The sequence below is a fragment of the Colletes latitarsis genome, chromosome 9 (assembly GCF_051014445.1).
Source record: "Colletes latitarsis isolate SP2378_abdomen chromosome 9, iyColLati1, whole genome shotgun sequence".
In the NCBI taxonomy this organism is placed as follows: domain Eukaryota; kingdom Metazoa; phylum Arthropoda; class Insecta; order Hymenoptera; family Colletidae; genus Colletes; species Colletes latitarsis.
This window is the reverse complement of record NC_135142.1, coordinates 22,744,001-22,766,342: the sequence shown is the minus strand read 5'-3', so window position 1 is coordinate 22,766,342 and position 22,342 is coordinate 22,744,001. Positions and strand designations below refer to the sequence as shown.

Genomic DNA, 22,342 nt, shown 5'->3' with positions numbered 1-22,342 from the left:
TCTCGCGTGAAAACGGAACCGCGAGGTGATCTGCACACATACGGACACACACGTACGCACGGTGATCTCGAAAACCAGCCACTCGATTCCTTTCGCACTCGTCTCGACTGATTTCTCGCGGGCAGCAGCACGACTGGTCGTTGTAATATTTTCTACCGATCGCTTTTTTTCTACGATTTTTGTAAACACGAGAACGGAGAGACGTGAGAGAAGCTGGACCACCGATCGTCCGCGTAAACGACAAGGCGAACGGTCATCGACCAGCCAGGAAATCGCTCGAGTGCCGCGCGAGTAATTGATTCATTTGGAAAATAATAACCGAACGCCGCCCACGCGCGTCTCTGTCCCGTTCTCGAACGGTTTCGCGAGGACGTAGCTGCGTAACGAACACCCATAGTTACGGTACTGTACATAAACGGAAGAAGAAAAAAGAGAGAAAAGAAAATCGTGTATATATATATAGTTATATGACACATAAACATATGCGTATATCTATGCGTTATTTAGAGTCTAAGGTTGGATAGGCCGTAATCGAATTTAAAAAAAAAAAAAAAAGATATGAGTGAACCACGGCGAGGAGGTGGGCGCAGAAGCGACCTCGACTTGCGACGTCAAGCGTCGACGTCGATGGCCTGTCGACCACGATAATCGCCGATCGATCGATCCGAGATCGCCTAACGATACCTTATAGTACACACGAACCTTCATCCTCGAACGATTGATTGATTGGAAGAGAATATGAACACTTGCTTACTGTCTAGTCATTAGATCGTTAGTCGAGGGCCCGTGTCAGCGATCATCGCGATCAGAAAACTCGCGCGCCTCTCCTTCGGTGCTTCGTATCGCGTGTTTCGAACGAAAACTATTGTTTTTTCTTTTAAAATAAATTATTTGCTCGGAGGTTGGCGTAGAAATTGTTTCACCGTTCTTTCTTCGATGTTTTATAATGAATATGAATAGAGTCTTTCATTATCTTTTGTCCGAAATTGTATTGTATTTCTTATCACGAACAAGAGAATGTTATCTTTCCACTTTATCCTTCGTGACTCAGAGTCACCGACTGTTACGATGGAAATATATGATCGCGTGATCGGCAATAAAACCGTAGATTACTCGCTCGAGATCTGAAAATGTTCGTTCCGTTTCAAATTAGGAGTCGTTCTATTTTTGTTTGTTTATCGTTCGAATATTTATGAGAAATTATTAGGAATCCAAGAGTATCGATCTGCGAAAGTATTTATTGAATCGTATATTCCTCGATGTAGAATAACGTAATCGATTCTTGGCGATACTGTCCTCGTGCTACGATTTATAAGAATGTTTTATTTTATTTGAATTTAAACGTAATGCAAATCCAACGAAGCTAAGTTTAAACCGAAGGTGTCGAGTGTTTTCTGGAGCTGTAACACGGGCCGCGTTATGCCTAAATTAAGAGTATTCGGGTTAGAGTTAACGTTAAGTTTCATATTAAACGTATTTTTGGCCGACATTCCCTTAATTGTAAGACGTTTATAATTACACGATAAAAAGGTTTGCGTAGTTGAGCGGATTTCATTCACCGATTTTGCTTGCGTGTAATTCTCTCTATTTTTCGCTCCTGTTCCATTCAGCGACGATCGTCGTTCATTTTCTCGAACGTGTTCGCGACGCGATGATCGTTTCGAAAGTATTGGGAATGGATCATTCGAGAGAGAAGATGAAACACGATCGGTATTCGCGACTTTCTATCCATCGAATTTAACACTGTGATCGCGATCAATTTTTTAGATTCGCGATTTAAACGCGTATTGCGGAAACAAAAAATCAATGTAACTGGTCGAACGATCGACGGCTCGATTGTCCTTTTTATCATCGACGTATACACAGTTGAAACTTTTAAAACGTATTTATCAGTATATATAAAATAATCGATTCTACGCAACAGTTCTGTTGAATGTGTTAGTGGAGGAGAAATCAAGATTGCAATTAGTTTTTAAATTGATCAATATTTGTAATATTCACCGTTTCGTCTATAATAAAAAATATCACGTTGTTCCTTAAACCATCCACTACGAAATATGTATTTCCAAAGGAGACTGAGGGCCGAGAAATATTTCGAAAAAATTTCATCAAAATTGAATTTTAAACTTTCGAACGTTATTTTAAATAATAATCTCGAGTAAAGATTACTTTTTAATAGCTGAAACGATTTAGAATACTAAAATAGTACAAGAAAAATGAAACCTTGAAAGTTGCACGTGCCTTGGGTGTTAAAATTTACCATTTTTCAAATATTCCGTTATCGAATCACTGTAAGGGAATACACATTTTGTAAAAAAACAAATTCAAGGAATTAGGTAATATTATTTCTTATAGAAGAATTAAAGAAGTACGTTGCTTTGCAATAATCGATTTTTATACGATGTTTTTAATTATGAAACTCGGCAATTTGTCAAATTTTTATATGTTACTATGACAGATGAATATAATATTATTATTTTCCTTTGTAAGGAAACGTGCCGTAGGAGATAATTCGCAAGACGAGCGATAAATCGTTTTATAAAACAGAAAAACTGCCAACGTTGCAAATAAAGTAAAAAGAAAAAAAAAATTGTTTACGGTCGGTCCAGCTGTCGATCGATCCGCCTGAACAGATTGCGTACAACGATTTCATAATGTTACACGATTTTTGCAATCTCGTAGCGTAAGTCACCTAAACCTATTTCCTTTTCTTTTTCAATTTCGTTGTTCGTGCGTCGATTTTATTGTATGAACGTCGAGGTTTCTGTTTCCGTGGTTTTGATCTATCCAATCGAATATGTTGGGACTATTGTACATAAATAGGCTCAATCATGTAACAGCGACAAGACAGCAATTACAATTATTGTAGAAACGATGATGTCTTACGAAATAAACTACAGATTAATGGACGTTTCTCCAAGAAGTGTTCTTTAGACTCTCGTAAAACTATCCATTCCAATAATTTTTATTCTTTAGATTCTAGAACGATTACAAATTGAAGAAAACAACGAGTAAGTGGGGTATAACACAGGAATATATTGCACACAATCCTCTATACTACTATACATCTTTAAATGATTCTGTAAATTTTAATTAGTAAAATAATGAAAATCATTTGCGACAGAATTAATAACTTACGTGTAGAATAATGAAAATCGTATTTAATTTTAAACCTATTACGCATAAATCTAATCGATAAACATAGGAGTAAGTAAACAACTTAAGTATCGACGCATATTTAAGGTTACTATGCCTATTCGGTATTGCCTGAACAAACACGTGTTGAAGTTTTACGGATTTTTGATTAAACTCTTTATCTCCCGGCTAGAGATTCTCTTATCTTCTGGTCGATCCAACGACGATAATAAGATACTCGAACATAGACACCGGGCTTATTGGCTTCGCCACAATGTTGACCCCAACTTGTAATTCCGTATAACGTGAAAGCTCCTACATATGAAAAAAAAATATTACTCAAACTCGTGTTTCATTGATGGATGACCTAATAATCAATCTCCTAAAATTCTGTTATTTCTTAAAAAGCAAACGGTATTAAAAGTCGTATAATTTTATTTGCTCGTTTCAGTAATAAGGAAATCACTCTTCGTTTAAGATAAGGCGTTTTAAATTGAGGTATTTATATTATCAGCGTTAAAAATGCTCGGAAGCAGAGGTCAAGTGTGGGACTAATAATTTCATATTATCGAATACAACCTATTCTGTCCGTAATAAAAGTGGGACACGTCCGATTATTCGAGCAGCTATTTTACTTGGAATTTACGGCTATTTTAACTATGTTACCATTGTGATAGCACGCCAATGGCCCACCAGAATCACCGTCGCAGGTGTCAATACCCTCATCGAGGTACCCCGCGCAGACCATTCCGTCGCTGATTGCACCCCCGCCGTAAATGTGCTCAGCACGACACACCGACTGGTCCAACAATGGTATCCAACCGTATCTCAGATCCTTAGAATGAGCTACGAACAACAGATCTCACATAATAAAAGACTAAATTTTATATAGAATTAACTTTCGTGAGTAGACTTCATTTAATTTAATTTTAACCAGTCGAAACTAATTATTTATTGAGAAATCCCTCTTCAAATGATTAATTCTACGACGAGCTTTTAAATTTGTAATAAATTATTCACTCGACTTTCCAGTCTCGATGCTGCCAAATCCACTGATGGTGCAGTTAAGGCCCTCCGGGTACTCTGCATTTTCAGGTGGCAAGCAAATTGGCATGATGTCCTTGCCCAGGAAGATCCCTCGTCCTTTCAGCAGCACGAGGGCAATGTCATTGTTCATTCGATGACCTTTACGGAAGTCTTCGTGTATGTAATAGTCCTCGATGTTGGCCTCGGCTTCTGTACCCTCGTCTATCTAACATAGTCATCCATATTTAGCATCCTAGGCCTGAAACTTTGGAGGATAGTTGCACCCCTTGCACAGAAATTTAAAATATCGTTTCTCTTTTATAGAAATTCTTCCGTTAGTCGATCCCTCGAGTAACTCAAATTTACTATTGCAGGTGTGAAACAAATGTTGCAGTTCCAGAAACGACGCATCTTTCGTACCAAAATGGAAGCCTCGATTCTCAAGAAACGTCAGGTATTCTTCAAACCTCGTGTACGATTAATTTGAAATCACCATTCTCATTTATAGGACAAAGTGTCGAGATTTGAATTACCTCCGTGTTGTAATCGCCAGCACGGACGAAGTAAGTGCCTTTGTTATATCCTTCCAAGCAGTGGGCTGCAGTGAGCACGTGCAGGGGCGAAAGGACCACAGCACCGCACCAGTGGCTCGATCTGCTGTGCCCTCTGACACGAATGCTGGCCTGTCAGTTTCACAAAACATAGGGTAATTAAAATGAAGACCTCAAACAGAACAAATAAATGTGATACGTTTAACCATTTAGCTTTCAGTTCCAGCCAACGTGGTATTTTGTTAAGCATGGACCATTTTCAGTGCGGACTCTCAATCTCAATTATTTTACTTAACGTTGACGTTTACCAAATTAAAGGGTTAAAAACAAAAATGAAAGGTAAGAACCTAACTGATGTAAATTTTCCACATGCTATTTCCCCTTAATTTGGAACTGGTCTTTCTTCTTTTTTATAATACGGAGTGAAACATCGTTCAAAGAAACATCGTGGTATGAACGTTTCGAGTTTCGAAAGAGGCGAAAGATTTATGCGTGATTCGAAGGGAAACCGGACTAAAATTGGAAAAAGGTTGGATTTACCTGCCATGGGTAGGTGCCTTTCGGTGCAACGGAACCGTGCACCACCTTTTCGAATATAAGATCCTCGTCGTCGTTGAAGTCTTTGAATCGCCTGCCGCAATTGGCCGGAAGTATATCGTTGATGTCCGTCTGTGGCAAATCCGGCAAGGACTCCCAGTTCAGCTGCAATTATTGATTCGATAATTGCACTCGCGGATTGAACGGACAAAGGGAAAGATCGGGGTCAAGGAATGAAGTAAACAAGCCTCGTGATCGTTGCGTAAGCTCATCATTTATTGAACTGATTCTGAATTACCTAACGATCGTTTACAAAATCGCTCGATAGTTTACAACACATCAGCTGAACTGTCTATTAAATAACTAACGTAATCGTTGCAACGTAATTGCTTTAAATATTGCTTACAATATAATTATGTTACATTACAGAGAACTTTGATGGACAAAGGTCTCGGTTGAAACTACGCTACGGGTTTAAAAATAGTACGGATCTGTTAGCTACTAAAACTGTTTCTCTACGAAAGCGCACTAGCTACGACAGCTATCATTATATACTTTTAACGAAGTGATTATAAACTACACGACGTCAGAATTCGAATCGCGATAATAATTCCAACGCGACAAAAGATTATGTTGCTCTCTTTCGTTTTTGAATTATTCACAGCACAGCCATCGTAATGGTTCTCGGTATTAAAGGACGTTAATCAAACTTCAAAGGAAACCTTTAAAATTTACGCCCTCCTTCGAGCGTGAGTGTTTCGATTTACCTCGGAATCGTTAACATCTCCAGGCGTACAAATCACACCCACGTCCTCGTCGTGATTGCAATTATGTTTGCCCCAGTGATTATGCCCGCATCGATATAGCTGAGTTTCGTTTCCGTGACAGAAAACCTTGTTCAGAAAATTGTTGCGTTTAGACAAAATGGCACGGTTGCGATTTTAAAATTGATAATGTTGGATAAATGCATTCGCGTAAAGAAGAAGTCTTTTCGATATACTGGTCTTGTGCTGGTAAAAATAAAACTGTATCATTGACTCTTGCCTTCAATAATCGAGAATTGCAGGATACTAAAATTGACCACAAAACGAATAAATCTAAGGACGTCAAATATATTTGAAGATTTTTACTTAATTTTATTTAATTATTTTAAAGTAGACAGATGGAAGAAAACTGAGGAATCAAAACACATTTTCAGGGGAAATGAGATCAATGAAAAAAAATGAATGTGTGTTTTTTTAAATAAAACTTACTTCGTCGAGCCAAATAGGCCCCTCTCCGGACCCAAAAGCGCCATCTTTTTTTACAGCAGCTCGACCACCGTATCCCAATGATCTGCAAATGACCGTTGCCGCTGCGTTCGAAAAATCATCGTCGCAGACCGTACCCCAAATGCCATGATGGCGAACCTCGACTCTGCCTTCGAGAGGCGAGCTTCCGTTCGTTAAACGTAACTCGAAAGGCGCCTAAAACGATCCCTTATACTTGTATATCGTAACTCCATGCACTTAATTAAGAATTTGTAATGTTTAATTTTGTAATTTGTGAACTCGTAGCTGGTGAAATTGATTTAATGATAATTTCTCGCGAACGTTTAGGCTTTTTAATAACATACAGTTGTCTACTTTAGTATACTTTGTTACTCACGTCGCAATGTTCAGAACTTTCGTCGGAGCCATCGGGGCAATCGACGACCTCGTCGCATATAAATGCAGTTGGAATGCATGTGGGACTTTTGTCGCATTTCCAATGACCTTCTTGACAGCTATCGACTGCAGTCTTGCAAATAACGCCCACCGCTTCTTCCGGTTGGCAATTGTGGACTCCCCAACTGTAGAAACAAATATGGAAACCATTGTTCGGTGACTGACCTTTTTAAGAATTTTGTTTTAAATTTCTGAAGAAAGTCGCAGTTGCAATTCTTGACGTAGACATAACATTACTCGTGTTAAAAATTTTCTTTTTACTGTTTATGAACATTAACAAACCTATCGACGTAGGATGATCTATGTTAATGAGAAAACATTTAAATAATGTAATTTATAAAACTAGCAATTGGCAGTATAGTTCAACGTGTAACGCAGAATGATTTCTATTATTTCTCAAACGATTTAAAATGAAATATTCAAATAGGTAAAATAAAAACGAAACTTGATTATTTAGTATTTTTCTTAAAATTACCCCTCGAAATCGCATTCGCGCAGAGAAGTCTCGTTGCCTCGGCATCTCAATTGATCAACCATAAATCTCGTGGATGGGTCCATATTGCCATAGAATCCGCCTGGTCTGACTTCCAAAGCACCAAGAACGAAACCCAATTCCTTGCAAATTACGCCTGCATCGATCATTCCGAAACCATCGTCGCAAACTTGTCCCCAAACACCTAAGACTGCACAGATCGTTGTACATTATCAAAGTGAACATTTTTTCGAAATCACCAACTAACAAACAGTCGGTTAAAATTATTTTGTTCCGCGAGAATTAAATATTTTTACAGTAATTTATTTTGTAGATACATCACAGTTCTAAATACAATTCTTCTGTTATTAAATATGACTATTGACAATTATAATGCACGTGTATTTACTTACTTTTAACTTCGACTCTGCCTTCGTGTTTATTTTCCGAACCGGCCAGCCGGATTTCGTAATCCAAATTTTCCACGGTGCAAATGCTCTCGTCGCTACGATCGTTGCAGTCGTTCTTACCGTTGCAAACTTGAGTCTGGTTTATGCATTTTCCATTATTGCAAACGAACTTGCCCTCGCAATTTATACTCCTCTCCTTCATCTCGTAATAATCAAACTCTCGATTGGGTTTCAACGATCCTGTCAACCCAACGTTGCTGTCGCTCAAAAGACAAATGTTTCCCGACGCCCTGCAAAAGAACACGAAACAAGTTAGAAACTTAGTAATCACATTTTCCGCGCGTGAAACACGAGCTGTGTTTGTCTTTTAAATTTTCATTCAATCGTGATTTTAGCATAACAGGAACATAATACGAATCCTTACTTTCGAACAATGATATTGATAACGTTATTATTTTTTAAATATTTACAAAATTTTACTTACTTGTGTGCAAAGGATCGACACGTAAAATCAGCCTCCTTGCACCTGAGAGCACACGTCTTTAACGGTGTGTTCAACCACTTTTCGACGTCGTAGCCTTCCAATTTTTGCTTGGACTGTTTTTGGAAAAGATCCATGTGCGACATACAGGCCCTTTCATCTGCTCCGTTTGTGCAATCCTTAACATTCCACAATTACACGTAGTATTTAATATAATAGACTCGCGAATGCATTCGTAAAAACATATTTATTTTTAAATTTCAAACCTTCCTCGACCAAGTATACGATATAACTTGAAAAATATAATTTAGTGAATTTTAATGAACGTAAATATTCAGAAAATAGTTCAATAAATAAAAGAAAAGATAAGAAAATAATAGAAACTAACTATCTAATCTGCCCGAAAGATTAGAGCGTTATTACGACGTTAAAATTAGATATTATTTACGTCATTTTCTATACATAAAATATGTCCATTAGTTAAGCAGTTGTGTAAGGAAACAAACCGTTTTAGAGATAACAAGAAGAGTGCTCATTGACTTATAAAATTACCTGTTGGTTGTATTAACATCGTCAACAAACAGGAATGACTATCATAACTATTATAAAATGCAGAACTTGTAATTTGGAGGCTACTGAATTCTAGATTACTGTTCACTAATACTGTTTTCTATTATTAACACGCTGAGCATTATTCCTTCGTATAAAAATTTTTTTACAAACGAGAAAGCTTCAGAACAATTTTTCTCGTACAAACAGTAAAAGATAGGAACGGTTTTGAACGTTATATGAAATTTACCTCCTCTCCATCGCACACCCACGGCGAAGGAATGCATTCTCCTGGCAAGCATTCGAAGTGTTTAGGTTTGCACTGGCCCGGCAATGGTGATTTCTGAGAGCCTGAAACGATCGTATTATTTAAAAATACTTTGGAAATATCTAAAGTGAAAAAGAAATAAGAATTCTTGTTGTAAATAATACCGGTATTGCCGCAAGGTGGAATGTCGCAATATTCCCGTTCTCCGGCTGGACCCGTGAAACACCATGGCCTGATCTCTCTACTCGGATTCGGATTTCTGCAGTAATTGTGAGTTTTCAATTTTTCCCTGACTTCTCTATTAACCACCTGTGGTAACAAAAATCATCGATGAACAGTATCATGTAACGTAGAGTTTACTTTAATGTGTTATTCTCTTTCTTTTTTTTTAATTTGAAACTGCATACAGTTAATTATAAAAACTAGAAATAGTAGAAATCTACGAAAAAACGTAGAAACTAACGTTCACTGTGAGCGGATGTCGCACTTTTTCGTCGGCCCACGAAAGACACTGTTTCCCCGACGCTGTTACGTTTGCGTTTCCCGCGTATTGGCTTCCTTTTCCGTAAATGCAACCTAAGCGAATAAAAACGATACGTATCCGTTTTAAAAAAATATTCGTTCTCGATCGACGATTTCGTTTCTTTCATTTTAACCCTTTGCACTCGTATGTCGCCTACATTTTATTATTACACGCATGTTTACATTAGTATTTCATTTTAGGGACCTTAACCCCTTGTTACAATGTTTTCTTCTAATTTCTGCTTAAATGTGTGTGTATATACAGGGTGTTCGGTCACCCCTGGGAAAAATTTTAATGGGAGATTCTAGAGGCCAAAATAAGACGTAAATCAAGAATATAAATTTGTTGATCGAGGCTTCGTTGAAAAGTTATTAAAAGATTAAATTAAAAAATTTCAAATCATTCACGGAAAAATTATTTTCGGTTGTGGGGGCCTATTATAATCATATTTGGTGAATAGACATACCCCCGAAATCCTACGTACTTTCGAGAAAAAAATTCTTTACCGAAAATATACTGTATGACCGGAAATGTTTCTATAACTTTCTAACGAAGCCTCAATCAACAAATTAGTATCCCTGATTTTTGTCTTATTTTGGCCTGTAGAATCTCTCATCAAAATTTTTTCCAGGGGTTAATATAAAATATAATAATATAAAATAAAATATTTTTCGTCTTTTGTCCTGGCTAACTGATTTTGTTCCCGAGGTCTTTGTTTATAAAAAAAATCATCAAAGTAAAATAAAAAATTGTAACACAAGATTGTGTCTTCGAGAGGAATATTGGAACTATATTTCATACATTCATAAAAGCTGGTAATAAAGAATATACTCGAGCCTTTAGTATTCCTGTGTGTCCCATGTGTTCCTTTCAATATAGAAGTTAGTTTTATTTATTTTTTAAATATTTTGAAGAATCAAAATTTGTACAGACATATCATATAGATTCTCACTGTACAAGAGAAGGTGAGATGCAGATTAAATTTGCGTATTTTTCTAATTTTTTCTACTAAACCAGCAAGTTAAATTGTAATATGTTTCCATAAAAATGTTTGCATGTAGCTTTCTCAAACATGAATACGAGTGCAAAGGGTTAATAGTTTTCTGGGCAGATATTGATATACGTCGATTCAAAAGTTCGTACCAATATCGTCGTAAGGTCTCTCGCAGATGTAGGAGTGACCTTTCGTGGAGGTGGCACAGTCCTCGGTGTCCCAGAAGAAATAGTCTGCGACGCAAATCGAGTCTGGCCTGTCGTGACACGGAAATTTACGCTTCATCACGACGCAAAGGGGTCGAGAACCCACGATCGGGGAATGTTTCTTGTCTTCCATCCAACCTGGCCACCATTTCGTGAATCTAGTTGAAATTAACGAGTCTGTAAGTTGTTACTTTCCGTCTTTAACCCTTAAGTGGATTATTGGGACCGCAAGTTTAAACTAATAATTGTTTAATACATGTCAATGTAATTATTTGAAAATTTACGCAATCCTCCATTAGTTCATTATTTTTTCCATGCTTTAAAGGAAAGTTGATTTCCATTTAACAATTTGATAAAAATCAACATTAAGTAAGATAATTCAGTCGAGATTGGGAGTCCACTTAAGGGTTAACTTCCGCATTCTAGGGACGAGTTTTTCCAAATAATTATCCCCACTTAAACTTGGCGCGAGACGAGTCCTCCCAGAGCCAAAACGTGCGACTCATGGTGGTGAAACCGACGCCGGAAGTCATGATCGAACCGACTTCCGGGTGAGCCTGCGACAGCCATTCGGAGACGAAATCATTCTCCGCCTGGCTGGTGATATCGAGAAGTCGTGCCTGTCTATTCGAGCAATAATTCAACGCTTCCGCGTGATTCAAACTGCTGTCAGGGTCCGCCAGGTGATAGCATTGCCCTTCGTAAGGTACCTCGTCATCGCGACAATGCGCCACGCGATTCAGCGTGCACCTAACGCCAATAGCGTCCCTCTCTATTCGACACTCTGGCTCGTGGATGAATCTGAAAAATTATCAGCGATGATTTTTCTTTTTTAATCGTCGATCTTCGGTCGTTGCGTAAAGAATCTCACGAAAGTTAAAACGTGTGTAATCTTATCGTCACAGTTTCCGAGAACGCAGCTCGCGGTCGAAAACACTTGTCGGCACAATGTTTATTTGAAACGTCAGAAACCTAACCATAATCTTATCTATTGACCGGGATTTGAATCTATGAATCATCGCGTCTTACTTGCACGATTGGAATCTAGTCTCGTTGCCTTGGCACGAGACAAAATTCGCCGCGATCCAGGTTGGAGCCCCGTTGCGATTGTTTCTTCCCTGCCAGGCCATTTCGGCGCCCCTGCGAGGAACAGATGAATCTTTTTTACACTAAATTAGAACGGACGCCTAGAAATATAATTCACAATTGTGCTATTATTGAAAGGGGGAGACTCGTGTGAAATGGTAAAACAAAAAGTGATATTTGACAATTTTTTTATACCATAAGGGTTTGATGAAACTTTTCGATACATTCCACGTATATTCTTTAACATTTCAAGATACAAATATTTTTGTTTTCGTTACATTTTATCGACTTTAAATGAGATAATAAATGCTATTCTTTATGCCCACGGCGTTGATCGGCATGCAGTCAAGGAGTTATAACTCCCACAATTGTTAATATCTTTTGATGAAAAAAATACTGTACACGCTTATAGGGTGAATGAATATATCTGCGAAATCTTAGTACGAAACAGCCTACCTACCATTAAAAAAAAAATCATGAAAAGGGTCGAAAAAATGACAGTCTAGGGATGCGTGTCAACGTAGAATTTAAAATATGCAAATTAGATGAGATATGAATTCGATTTGACTTAACGTGTGAAATACCTGGAGTAGCCGAGTTGTTTGCATACAACGTGAGCCTCTTTTAATGTCCAGCCGTTTCTCGAGTCGCAGACGACTCCCCAACCGGGGTTCTTTCCTTGAACTTCGACGTAGCCATCGTGGGGCCCGGAACCACCCCTAAGTCGAACCACCTGAGAAGATATTAAACAAGCACGCATGAAGTCGTTGATTAATTATTTTCGAACGACGTCGGAGAAGAAATATTATTTTTTTTAAATTCTCACCTGGCCAGAAATCGGGGTTGGCAGGTTCCCTTTTTTCGTGTGATCGATTGGTTTCACCAGCGGCACGTAGTACGATGGAAACGGTGGTTCCTCTGAAAAATAACACTCAATATATTTTTGTACAAACTGGAAGTTTTAACAGCGTCCTTTGCTTAGATACACGGCTCAAAAAAAATCGTACGAAGCGCGTGCAATTAATTTTTACTGCGATATTTCTTTACACAACGATGCATTGCGACGATTATGTAATTATCGAGATAAATGAAACTGTCAATGTTATTGCGATCTTGAGAATATTTTCAGCCCAACGTTAAGAGATCATTCCAAGAGCGTGTCATGCTAAAAGCAGATCGATTATGCGGAGAAAGCGAAATACTTACCTGCGTTACGTTGAACTTCAGGACAATGACTCGAGTACAGATAGTTTCGTTAGACCTACCTTCTTCGGACGGAGGAGTCTCGATATTGACAGGATCCACGTCAGCCCTCTTCTTAGTGATTTTCATAATAACGGAGGACTCTGTAGTCGTTTGAGTCTTATTCTCGAACACCAGCACTGGCTTCCAAACTTCTTTGTCGTCCAGCACGTCGACCTCGTAATCCGGATCCTCCGTTGTCGAGGAACCCTCGTCGTATTCGATCGACACGCTGGGCACGTTCGGGTCCATCGTGGTGGAAGTCTTCATCTTTTTCTTTCGAGAAATTATCATATGCTTGTCTGGAACTCTCTGAGTCGTACCAACAACAAAGTCTGTCCAACTGTTCGAAGAACTGCTCTCCGGCGGTTCAAGGTTCTGCGAAGGAACGTTTGGATATCGATTGCTGGTATTCGGTTCGTCCAGTCTTGGAGGAACCAGAAAACGATCTGGTGGCTGGATATCTGTGGAATATCGATCAACGTTCGTCGATGGGAACGTTGGAGGATCTTGAAAACGCCTTGCAGGCTCGTACGGCGGTGGCTGAAGATCGACTGCTGGCGCGGGTGGATAATTTGTGTTCGTAGGATCGTACAATGGTGGCTGCAAATCGGAAGCTAGTACTGGTGGGTAATAATTGTCACTCCTCAAGTTGATTGACGTTGGAGCAAACGATCGATTCGGAGGTGGGTAACGAGGCGGTTGAAGATTCGTTGAAGGAACGAATACACGACGATGATCTGTACCTGTTTAAACGATTGATAAATAATTTATGAACTAAAAGTAATCACTCTTGTTATAACTGATTTTAATCGTTAATAAGTTTCCAAACTTGTCGAGGTTCGTAAAATTACTTCGACATCTCGTCTCGAGACTTATTCAGCTTCTCGCGTGGCAGCCAACGCATTAAACGTTATTGTATCGTGCTAGTAAAATGGAATAATTGTTACCAGACTCTTGTAAATCACCAAAACCAGACGAAGGAGACGATGAATCGATTGGACGTTGCTTGGGTGTGCGATGTCCACTGTTTTGTGGATCAACAGGATCGTAATATGGTGGTCGAAGATGTTGGTCCACGGCTGGCCCAGAAAAAGGAACATTACGATTAAAATCGTTGGATTGAAAATCGAAATAAATATTCTGGTCTTGTCTGTTAAAATCACTCGAGCCACCGAGATCGTTCGGTCCGTAAGTTTTCGTTTTCGAATGACCCTGATTAACCTCGATTCCACTCCCAATAAAATGACCTCTGTTATCGTCTACGTTCGGGTACTGAGGCTTCGGAGAATCGGGTGAATTTTTAACTCCTGCGAGAACAAAAGAATATCGATTGAAACGATTAAAACGTGGAAATAAATATTAAAATATCGTTGGCGCACCTGGTCGACGTTGTCCATTAGCATACTCAAAAATATTTGTTTTCGACGCCAGTTGGTCCAGCTTCGAGTCTGCTTCTCTGTCGGCTGTGCTTTGATATATGTTAGTTCTAGATCCCCAATCGCGGAATTTGTCTTCGTTGTTAACACCTAAAAGAAATCGAATACTACTGATACCTGATGCTTATTATTCGTATCATTCACGTGGCTTCTGTAGTTGCACGAAACAAAATGAAAACAAAGCTCATTTTCTCCTCTTTTCAATTATTTCCTGCAATTCTTCGATATACTTACGTGTATTTTAAACATCAGCTTCTATACGAAAGGTTTACGTGAAATGGAAGAAACGTTAATTTGGACGTTCCCTTTTCCCCACGTGAGCCCTTCGTATATCAAAACCTAATTGACTACTCGTTATTCTGATTCAGCGATCTTACCTTCAGGTTTGTTTGTAAAACAAACTCCAAAGTTTATATATGAAGATTTTTATTGTGCCTTTAGGTGTAAATGCATAGAACAATACATTTTGAATTCTGCCTAATTTAAATTGTGAATGAATTTGAGTGTTACAAAAATCTCGTTCTCAAAGCCACGCTATAATGTAACATGCAGTCGAGACAACAAAACTAGAAAGAACCCTCGTGCATTGCATGCATAGATCGTAATAAAAGCCATTGATTCCAAAAGCAGAGTATTGGAAGAAGCAAAGGAAAAGGATCAATAAACGATTCCTGAACCAAACTTTTCGTTCTTGTGATCGACTAGTCTCGATAAAAATGATATTACCGATCGATGTACCATGCAAAATTATTAAAAAGGAAGTAAAAACTACCTTGATCCCATGGTCGATCCTGCGGTCGCGTTGAACCTTGCTGGCTCCAGCTACTTCCTGTCGGTATAGGTTGCGTCCATCTTGTTTCGTTTCGTACAGTCTCTGCGTGTTGGTTGGCTCCTTGCGAAAATCCAGGACCGTTTCTGCCGTATTCTTGTCTGTTGGGTGCAAACTCTTGTCCTGACCGTCGATTCGTTGGAGAGTTCCCTTCGTTTCCGTCATTGTAATTCCGAGGATCATCGAATCCACCAGGAACGCCTCTCCGGTCCTTCGTCTGGTCGAAAGGAGCCTGTTGAGTCTGTTGACCAGCGTCATCGTAATCTTCCGTGTAATCGGGAGAAGAATGAGGCTTGTCACGATGGTGGTAACCTGGTCTAGGACTCCAACTTCCATCTGGAATTCCTTGGTCGGGTCTTTCAGGCTGAGAATGGTCGTACGGAGAAGCAGGCTGCTGGGTTTCGGTGTTCGTGTTAGATCCGTGAGAATGGTGATGTTGCTGGTGTTGATGGTGATGATTATTATTTGGGTTCTGATTGTTTGGTGGCCATTGGTTGTTCGAGTCTTGATCATCAGGACTATCGTAGGTGCCCTGAGCAGGTGGTTGCCAATTTGGCCTCCAAGTTGGTCGTAGCGAATCCCAGTCCGTTCCTGGACGATTAGTCGTCGTTGTTCGATTATATTGAACATATTCCCACCAGGGTCTCGAGCCGACAGGATCACCCGTCCATGGCCTGGACGTAGTTGTTGTTTGCTTTTCTGGAAGAAAGATCAAAGCTTTGCTTCGTGGGAATCGACACGAAAATGTTTGCTAGCTACCTCCTCTGCAAGCAAGTACGTTTGGAAGCCAATCGCAGACGGACATCCTTGGATCGAAGGCTTTCCCAGGACCGCAATCCTCGACGTAAGGGACTCCATTCATGCATCGAAGGAACTTCCTGCACGTATCCGGATGTGGCAATTTTCCCGAATGACCGGCAGGACATTTAACCTTGTTCAGTGTTTGATCTCCATTATTGATCAATGGTGTCAGAGTCTTCTTGAAAGTATCTGATTTGTCAAGGATTTTCCATTGTTATCATTTTGCATTCTATACGAGCATACTATTTTGTAAATGTCGATGGAAATTATAATGTATTCGGTAAAAATTTATAAATTATCTAACATTGAAGCAACTTTATTCGTCATACACTGTTAGTATCCCTCAATTTGAGAGGGATAGGAACGTTCGACTTACGAATCACGACTGCGGATCTTTATGCAAATTCATATTTTTGTTAGTAGAATTAATAAAATGGGAGCTTTGCAGAGGGTTCTCTCAACCCCTGAATATAATAAATCGTATCTTAGATATTTCTTATATCTTTACATATTAAGTAAATTTTGTAGTTTTTTGAGAATTAAAATTTGAGAAATGGAGAATATGATAAATTGGGAAATTGATAATTCCGTTTCTAGGATATAATACGTAGATTACGTGACGTATAAAAATCTTGATGAAATATTGTATCGCTAGCATTTAGAATTTTGAAGCTAATCAAGTGAATCATAAAACGTTCTTTGATTAATTTTATTATCGTACCTTCGCAGCCTCTAACTTTATAGGGCCAATCGCAGACTCTGATGGCTGGGTTAAACACCGTTGCAGGGGCACAATTCATGATAAATGTCCCGCCTTTTTCGCATTGCAAAAATTTCGTGCAATCCGACGGATGCGGTAACAATCCCGAATAACCGGAAGGGCATTTAACCTTGACCTCTGTTTGACGTTGATTATTGAACGGTGTTGGAATCACCTTCTCGAAGGTATCTGCTTTGTCAAGATCTTTCGTTGTTATCGAATCATTCTATATAAACCTCTTCAATCATCGATGGAAATTATAATATAATCATACAATCACTTTTAAGTTACAGATAGATATATAGATTACGTGATACACAAAAATCTCGTTAAAATATTGTATCACTAGTATTTATAATTATAAAGCTAATCTAGTGAATCGTAAAGTGTTGTTTGGCTAGTTTTGGTATCGTACCTTCTCTGCATGCAACTACGTTAGGAATTAAATTGCAGACGGACATTCTTGGATCGAAACCTCTTCCAGGACCGCAATCCACGATGTAAGAGATTCCACTCACGCATCGAACAAACTTCCTGCACGTATTCGGATGTGGAAATAATCCCGAAGCGAGAGGACATTCGACCACGATCTCTGGTTGACGTTCATGATTGGCCAATGGTGCTGGTCTGTTCTTCTTGAAGACGTCTGAATCAACTTTTCGATTATCGACGGGAATTATAATCTACTAGTCACTTTTAAGTTACAAGTAGATATAGAATTCCGTTTCTAAGACACGATACATAGATGCAAAAAGATCTTGATGAGATTTTGTATCGATTACATTTATAATTCTAAAGCTAATCGAGTGAATCGTAAAGTGTTCTTTGGCTAATTTTGATATCGTACCTTCGCAGCCTATCACGTTGAAGGGCATATCGCAGCCATTGATGGCTGGGTTGAATACCGTTCCAGGGGGACAATTCCTGATAAACGTCTCGCCGTTGTTGCATTGCAAATATTTCAAGCAATCCGACGGATGCGCCAACATGCCCGTCACATTCACTGGGCATCGCAGTGTCTACGAATAAAATTTCATATTCACAAGGAAATATACTATTTAACGCTTTCGACTGGTATTTAATAATAGAGTCAGTTACCCTAATATGGAACACGTTCCTGACTTGGAACACCGCAATATTAAAAAACCGTGATTTTGCAATCTATTGGCGATAAATCCAATTGATTACGATCGTCATTTCTTGCAATTAGCGTGCGTATACCCGAATTCCAAAGCAACACCTATTCGTAAAAGAACATATTTAATATAACTAGTGTAATTTCGATATTAATATAAATATATATAAATTTAGTATTCCATATTACGAGCACTATGAGCCTAATATGGAAAATGATGACCTCTGTAAAAAAGTAAATATTTCCTAAAACATTATTATATTTTAAATTTGACTGTTGCTAGTCAAAGGAGCATAAAATTTCCTAATGTTCCATATTAAGGCAACTGACCCTAGCATTTGTGCCTAAAAATCCTCGTAATCGTATGTATTACACTAACTTGTAGCTGTTCCTGTTTCAGGAAATTATGAGAACCAGTTAACAATGGCTCGCGCCTCCCTGGCGAATCCAAGCGTTCGTTTGATGGAAAATCGGCGACCTCGCCGCCGTAACACTTGACTTTGTGCGGAAAATCGCACTCCAATGTGACCGGATTGAAGAGCGTACCGGGCGCGCATGCTTGAACGAATGCTCTGCCCTTCCAACAGTCGACGAAGAATTTGCAATCCGGAGGATACACGAATTGACCGGTCGAATCGATGTCTGGGCACTGCACGCCCAATTTCGGGTCGTATCGAGCGACCGTGGACTTTGGTTTCGACAGAAGAATCTTCTCCTTGCGTGGCTTCTGGGGGGAAAAAAATTAAAAAGAGGAATGATAAATATAAAAAGATTTTTTGAACGTGGAGTACTAAAAAAAGGATGTTTCAGGGTATCGAAGATAAATTTGATTTTCTGTAAAAATATTTTTCTCGACGTTGATGGCTATTTGATCTTCGTGACTTTCCTTGCAACGAAAGAAAAGTTATATTACCGTGCTGTCGGCAGATATCCCCTCGTAAATGGTTTGATCGCTTGGTTTCTGTTTTCTTCCATCGTCTTCCACGCAATCCCGATCCTGTTTTTGTTCCAGATCTGGCGAGCCACCCGGTTTCGGTGGAAATCTCTGATTTTCTTGCTGTTCGAATTGACTGTACTCTAAAGAGTAATCTCGATCTTTGTCGAAGTTCACGTGGGACTGACTGTCGTCCGTGATTTCCGTTCTTTGCTCGATTCCGCTGTCAGGATTTGTTCTCCAAGGACTCCAGGTCTTCGGCTCAGAGTTCACCACGGTCGGTTTTCTGGGTACCGGATTGTCTGGATCGATCTGCCATTTTGGAGAACGCTCGCTCGACTCGATGTCGTCATTTTCGGGCGTGTACCAGGGAAGTACTGGTTCCCGTCGTTTCGGTGGCTTTGTTGTAGCTTCTCTAGGGTCGTAAATCTACGCGATAGCACAAGCAATAATTATAAAAAATAATGAAATTTTGGTATGAAAATGGAATGGAATAAATCGCTGAAAGTTAAAGGTTCGTTACGTTACTCTGCGTCTTGTGTGTATTTTAAAAATTGAAACGATCACGGTGGGTTAAAATTTTCTTTAATTTCCTTTGTACAAAGTTCATATAAAATTACAAAATTTAATACAGTCGAAAACAATTGAGGCGACGATGTTCGACGTAACGGTTCGATAATAGAATGTCTGCGATACTTATCGTGTTGTAATAAATGTATATTTTAAAATATGAGTACTGTTTAAATTTTCTTTAACCGATACGTGCGAGAGTGAACAAATAAATTTATCGATCGTTCTAAACAACAAAAGTTTCGAGCAAGGAACACATTGTATTACAACAATTTTTATAAGTGGGAAAGAGAAGGATCAATATCGTTTATATTCATTGTTATTATTCTGAGCATTTCTCTTAGAATTAGTCGATATACTTAGTTCGCTATGTATCGAAGTAAAATTGACAATATATTTATTTCAAGCGATAACAAGATATAATTAGATATTATGCTGCATTTACGTATATGAAATATGTACCTTTAAGATATATAATTTCTAATATTTTGGAAATGATATATTGTGCTAAAACATATTAACTACTTATACTGTAGAAAATTGTGGAATTTCGCTTAAAAATTATCCAGTTCCAAGATCAAAAATCGTTTCCATTGTTATACAGAGTGTTTCGTAAAGTCATAACACACAAGTGAAAAGGAAAATTTAAATAAATAATTTCGACAAATCTCGTTTCAAGCTCCTAGACGCATTCGTGATACTCGATGAATCGTTAGAAGACATTTTCTTGCGAAGATTAATCGTGTTAAAAATTTCTGTGTGAACTTTGTATAACAGATGACAACATTAACAAGACCGCAACTTGATAACAAGATTCAATAGGACAAATATTTACAGAAACTACTTTATTATTTTCGTATTATAACCCTTTCGTGCAAATTCTAGAGGCCTGTGTCTCTCGTACCTTTAGCTTATCAGCGCTTATCTCATTAATAAACATTAACGAGATCAGTCTATAGAAAGAACACAGTCCTTAAATATTAGTGATCTTTCTCTTCTGCGATGTTAATTAACACGAATAAACAATGGAAAATAATGTAGAATTATTGTAAGATCTCGATTATCCGAAGTCTGTTGAAGAACAGATGTTTATAGATTTTTGGTAAATGAATTTTAAGCTAACGATAGCGAAGTAAATATATGTAATATTTGTATGCAAAATTGGTACATACGTATTCTGGTTATATTTTATTTTGATATATATTCATGCATATACTTCCACATATATGGAATGAAGACGTTTAATAATAATATATACTAAAAAGTCTGCTCGTAGATAAAATAAATAAATAATTGTCAGTCTTAAACAAGCTATTTTTGTACGTTTTGAATCGCCTTCAAAATAAATGTAAATTTTGCAATCTACAAATGTGACATTAAAATTATATATAATATAGAGATACGAAGAGATTCTCACCAGGAAATTTGCATTCTCGGTCGATCGACAAAATATTATTGCAACGTTTCCCAAATTTATTGCATTCAATTTAAATTCGATTCAAAACGATATTAATTTACGGAACGCGTAAATAAAAAATATTCGTACGCGTCAAAGATGACAGTCGTTCGCGGTTCGCCATTCGAGGGTCGGAAAGTGAAAAATCCTCGAGCACAATGATCGTATTTTACCGTGCAGAAACCCGTTAAAAGATAATCCAACCGTAAATAAACACTCTCTGTACGACGATCGAATCCCAGTTTAGTTTTAAATTGAAAAGAAATTCTTTCGATCGCGTTACTGTTTTCGATCCTCGGGAAATTTCTTTCTCGACAAAAATATGGATGATGGAGGATACGTGGATCGTCCATCGAAACCCTTGGGAAAAATTCACGTCGCGCACGTATCCGTTTCAGGGTGTCGACCCGTCCGGAGCGGTCAATTCGTGATGTGGTTTAAATCACGTGGCGACGATCGACACCATTGGGTCAACGAGCAAGAAGGGAGGAACACGTACCGCACGAGCGACACCGACCACGCAGAGAAGAGCGAGAAGGACGAGGAGACGATCTAGCCGCGACATCATCCTGAATGCATCCACGATACACCAAGCATCCCGCAATACTGATCTCCTTTTATCCATAAAACCGACCAGCAACGTTTGCGTCGCGTAACTTACTCGGAAACGGCAGATAGCTGGTCGTTCTTGGGAGAAAACGCACAACGGTACGGGGAATAGAAGAGGTTATCAGTCGCGGAGGTCGAGGGTCGGTGTCGGAGATCAGCGTCGGTGGTGGAATCTCGTGCAAGGAGAGAGAGAGAGAGTGAGAGGAACGAACACGACGACGAAAGAAGAGGGAGGATCGCGTTAACGAAAGAGAGACGGAGGGACGCGCGGTTTTGTCAACTGGGCAATCGAGCGAATGCACACAGAACTGTTTGCCAATTGACGACTACCAGGAGAACAAATTGGCCCTCGTTGGCAACAATCAAACGCGACTGCTGGCAAAGAGGCCGACCAGCAGAGGCAAACACCGCCCGGGAACGTAGAAGCAAACAGCTGGCTGGTGTAATTGCTGGAGCAAATATAGCGATCTACTTAAGTTAGCTTCAAGTGGTCTGTTAAACGGTATCCTCGATGAATAGGAGGCTTCGCTGGGTACAGAGTCCCGCGTATCGCTCGACGCCCATAAACGTTGACTTAGGATGCCCAGGGGTAGACCAACGACCGGAGAAAACATTTAGAGTGT

General features: G+C 39.0%; 1 protein-coding gene across 8 annotated transcripts; it reads right to left on the bottom strand.

Annotated features, from left to right (window-relative positions):
- Positions 1-2,947: 2,947 nt before the first annotated feature.
- LOC143345828 (uncharacterized) lies at positions 2,948-21,804 on the bottom strand. 8 transcript variants are annotated; one of them, XM_076773311.1, is made up of 30 exons: positions 21,610-21,804; positions 19,064-19,513; positions 18,530-18,877; positions 17,863-18,034; positions 17,431-17,670; positions 16,977-17,219; positions 16,214-16,444; positions 15,398-16,153; positions 14,569-14,715; positions 14,137-14,493; positions 13,210-13,932; positions 12,771-12,862; positions 12,529-12,677; positions 11,888-11,998; positions 11,315-11,659; positions 10,802-11,016; positions 9,599-9,711; positions 9,300-9,444; positions 9,118-9,218; positions 8,322-8,497; positions 7,841-8,127; positions 7,431-7,638; positions 6,897-7,080; positions 6,503-6,715; positions 6,017-6,142; positions 5,253-5,414; positions 4,695-4,844; positions 4,156-4,387; positions 3,802-3,981; positions 2,948-3,450 (listed from the first exon to the last, which is right to left on the bottom strand). In XM_076773311.1, the coding sequence occupies exons 1-30, from the start codon at positions 21,733-21,735 to the stop codon at positions 3,314-3,316; spliced, it is 7,119 nt and encodes a 2,372-aa protein (XP_076629426.1). In that variant the 5' UTR covers positions 21,736-21,804; the 3' UTR covers positions 2,948-3,313. The 8 variants fall into 8 exon arrangements, with proteins under 8 accessions (XP_076629426.1, XP_076629428.1, XP_076629427.1 ...); XM_076773313.1 differs by having other exon boundaries at positions 14,137-14,496; positions 16,977-17,207; positions 21,610-21,801; XM_076773312.1 differs by having other exon boundaries at positions 14,137-14,496; positions 17,431-17,661; positions 21,610-21,801.
- Between the last annotated feature and the right edge of the window lie 538 nt (positions 21,805-22,342).

What these genes read in the sequence shown, in the direction of transcription:
- LOC143345828 (XM_076773319.1), bottom strand. Translation starts at nt 21,735, where the DNA reads ATGGATAAAAGGAGATCAGTATTGCGGGATGCTTGGTGTATCGTGGAT. An exon ending in TAATGGACAACGTCGACCAG is followed by an intron (nt 14,497 to 14,568) that starts GTGCGCCAACGA and finishes TTGTTCTCGCAG; the next exon opens with GAGTTAAAAATTCACCCGAT. An exon ending in GACTCCTCCGTCCGAAGAAG is followed by an intron (nt 12,863 to 13,209) that starts GTAGGTCTAACG and finishes GTTATTTTTCAG; the next exon opens with AGGAACCACCGTTTCCATCG.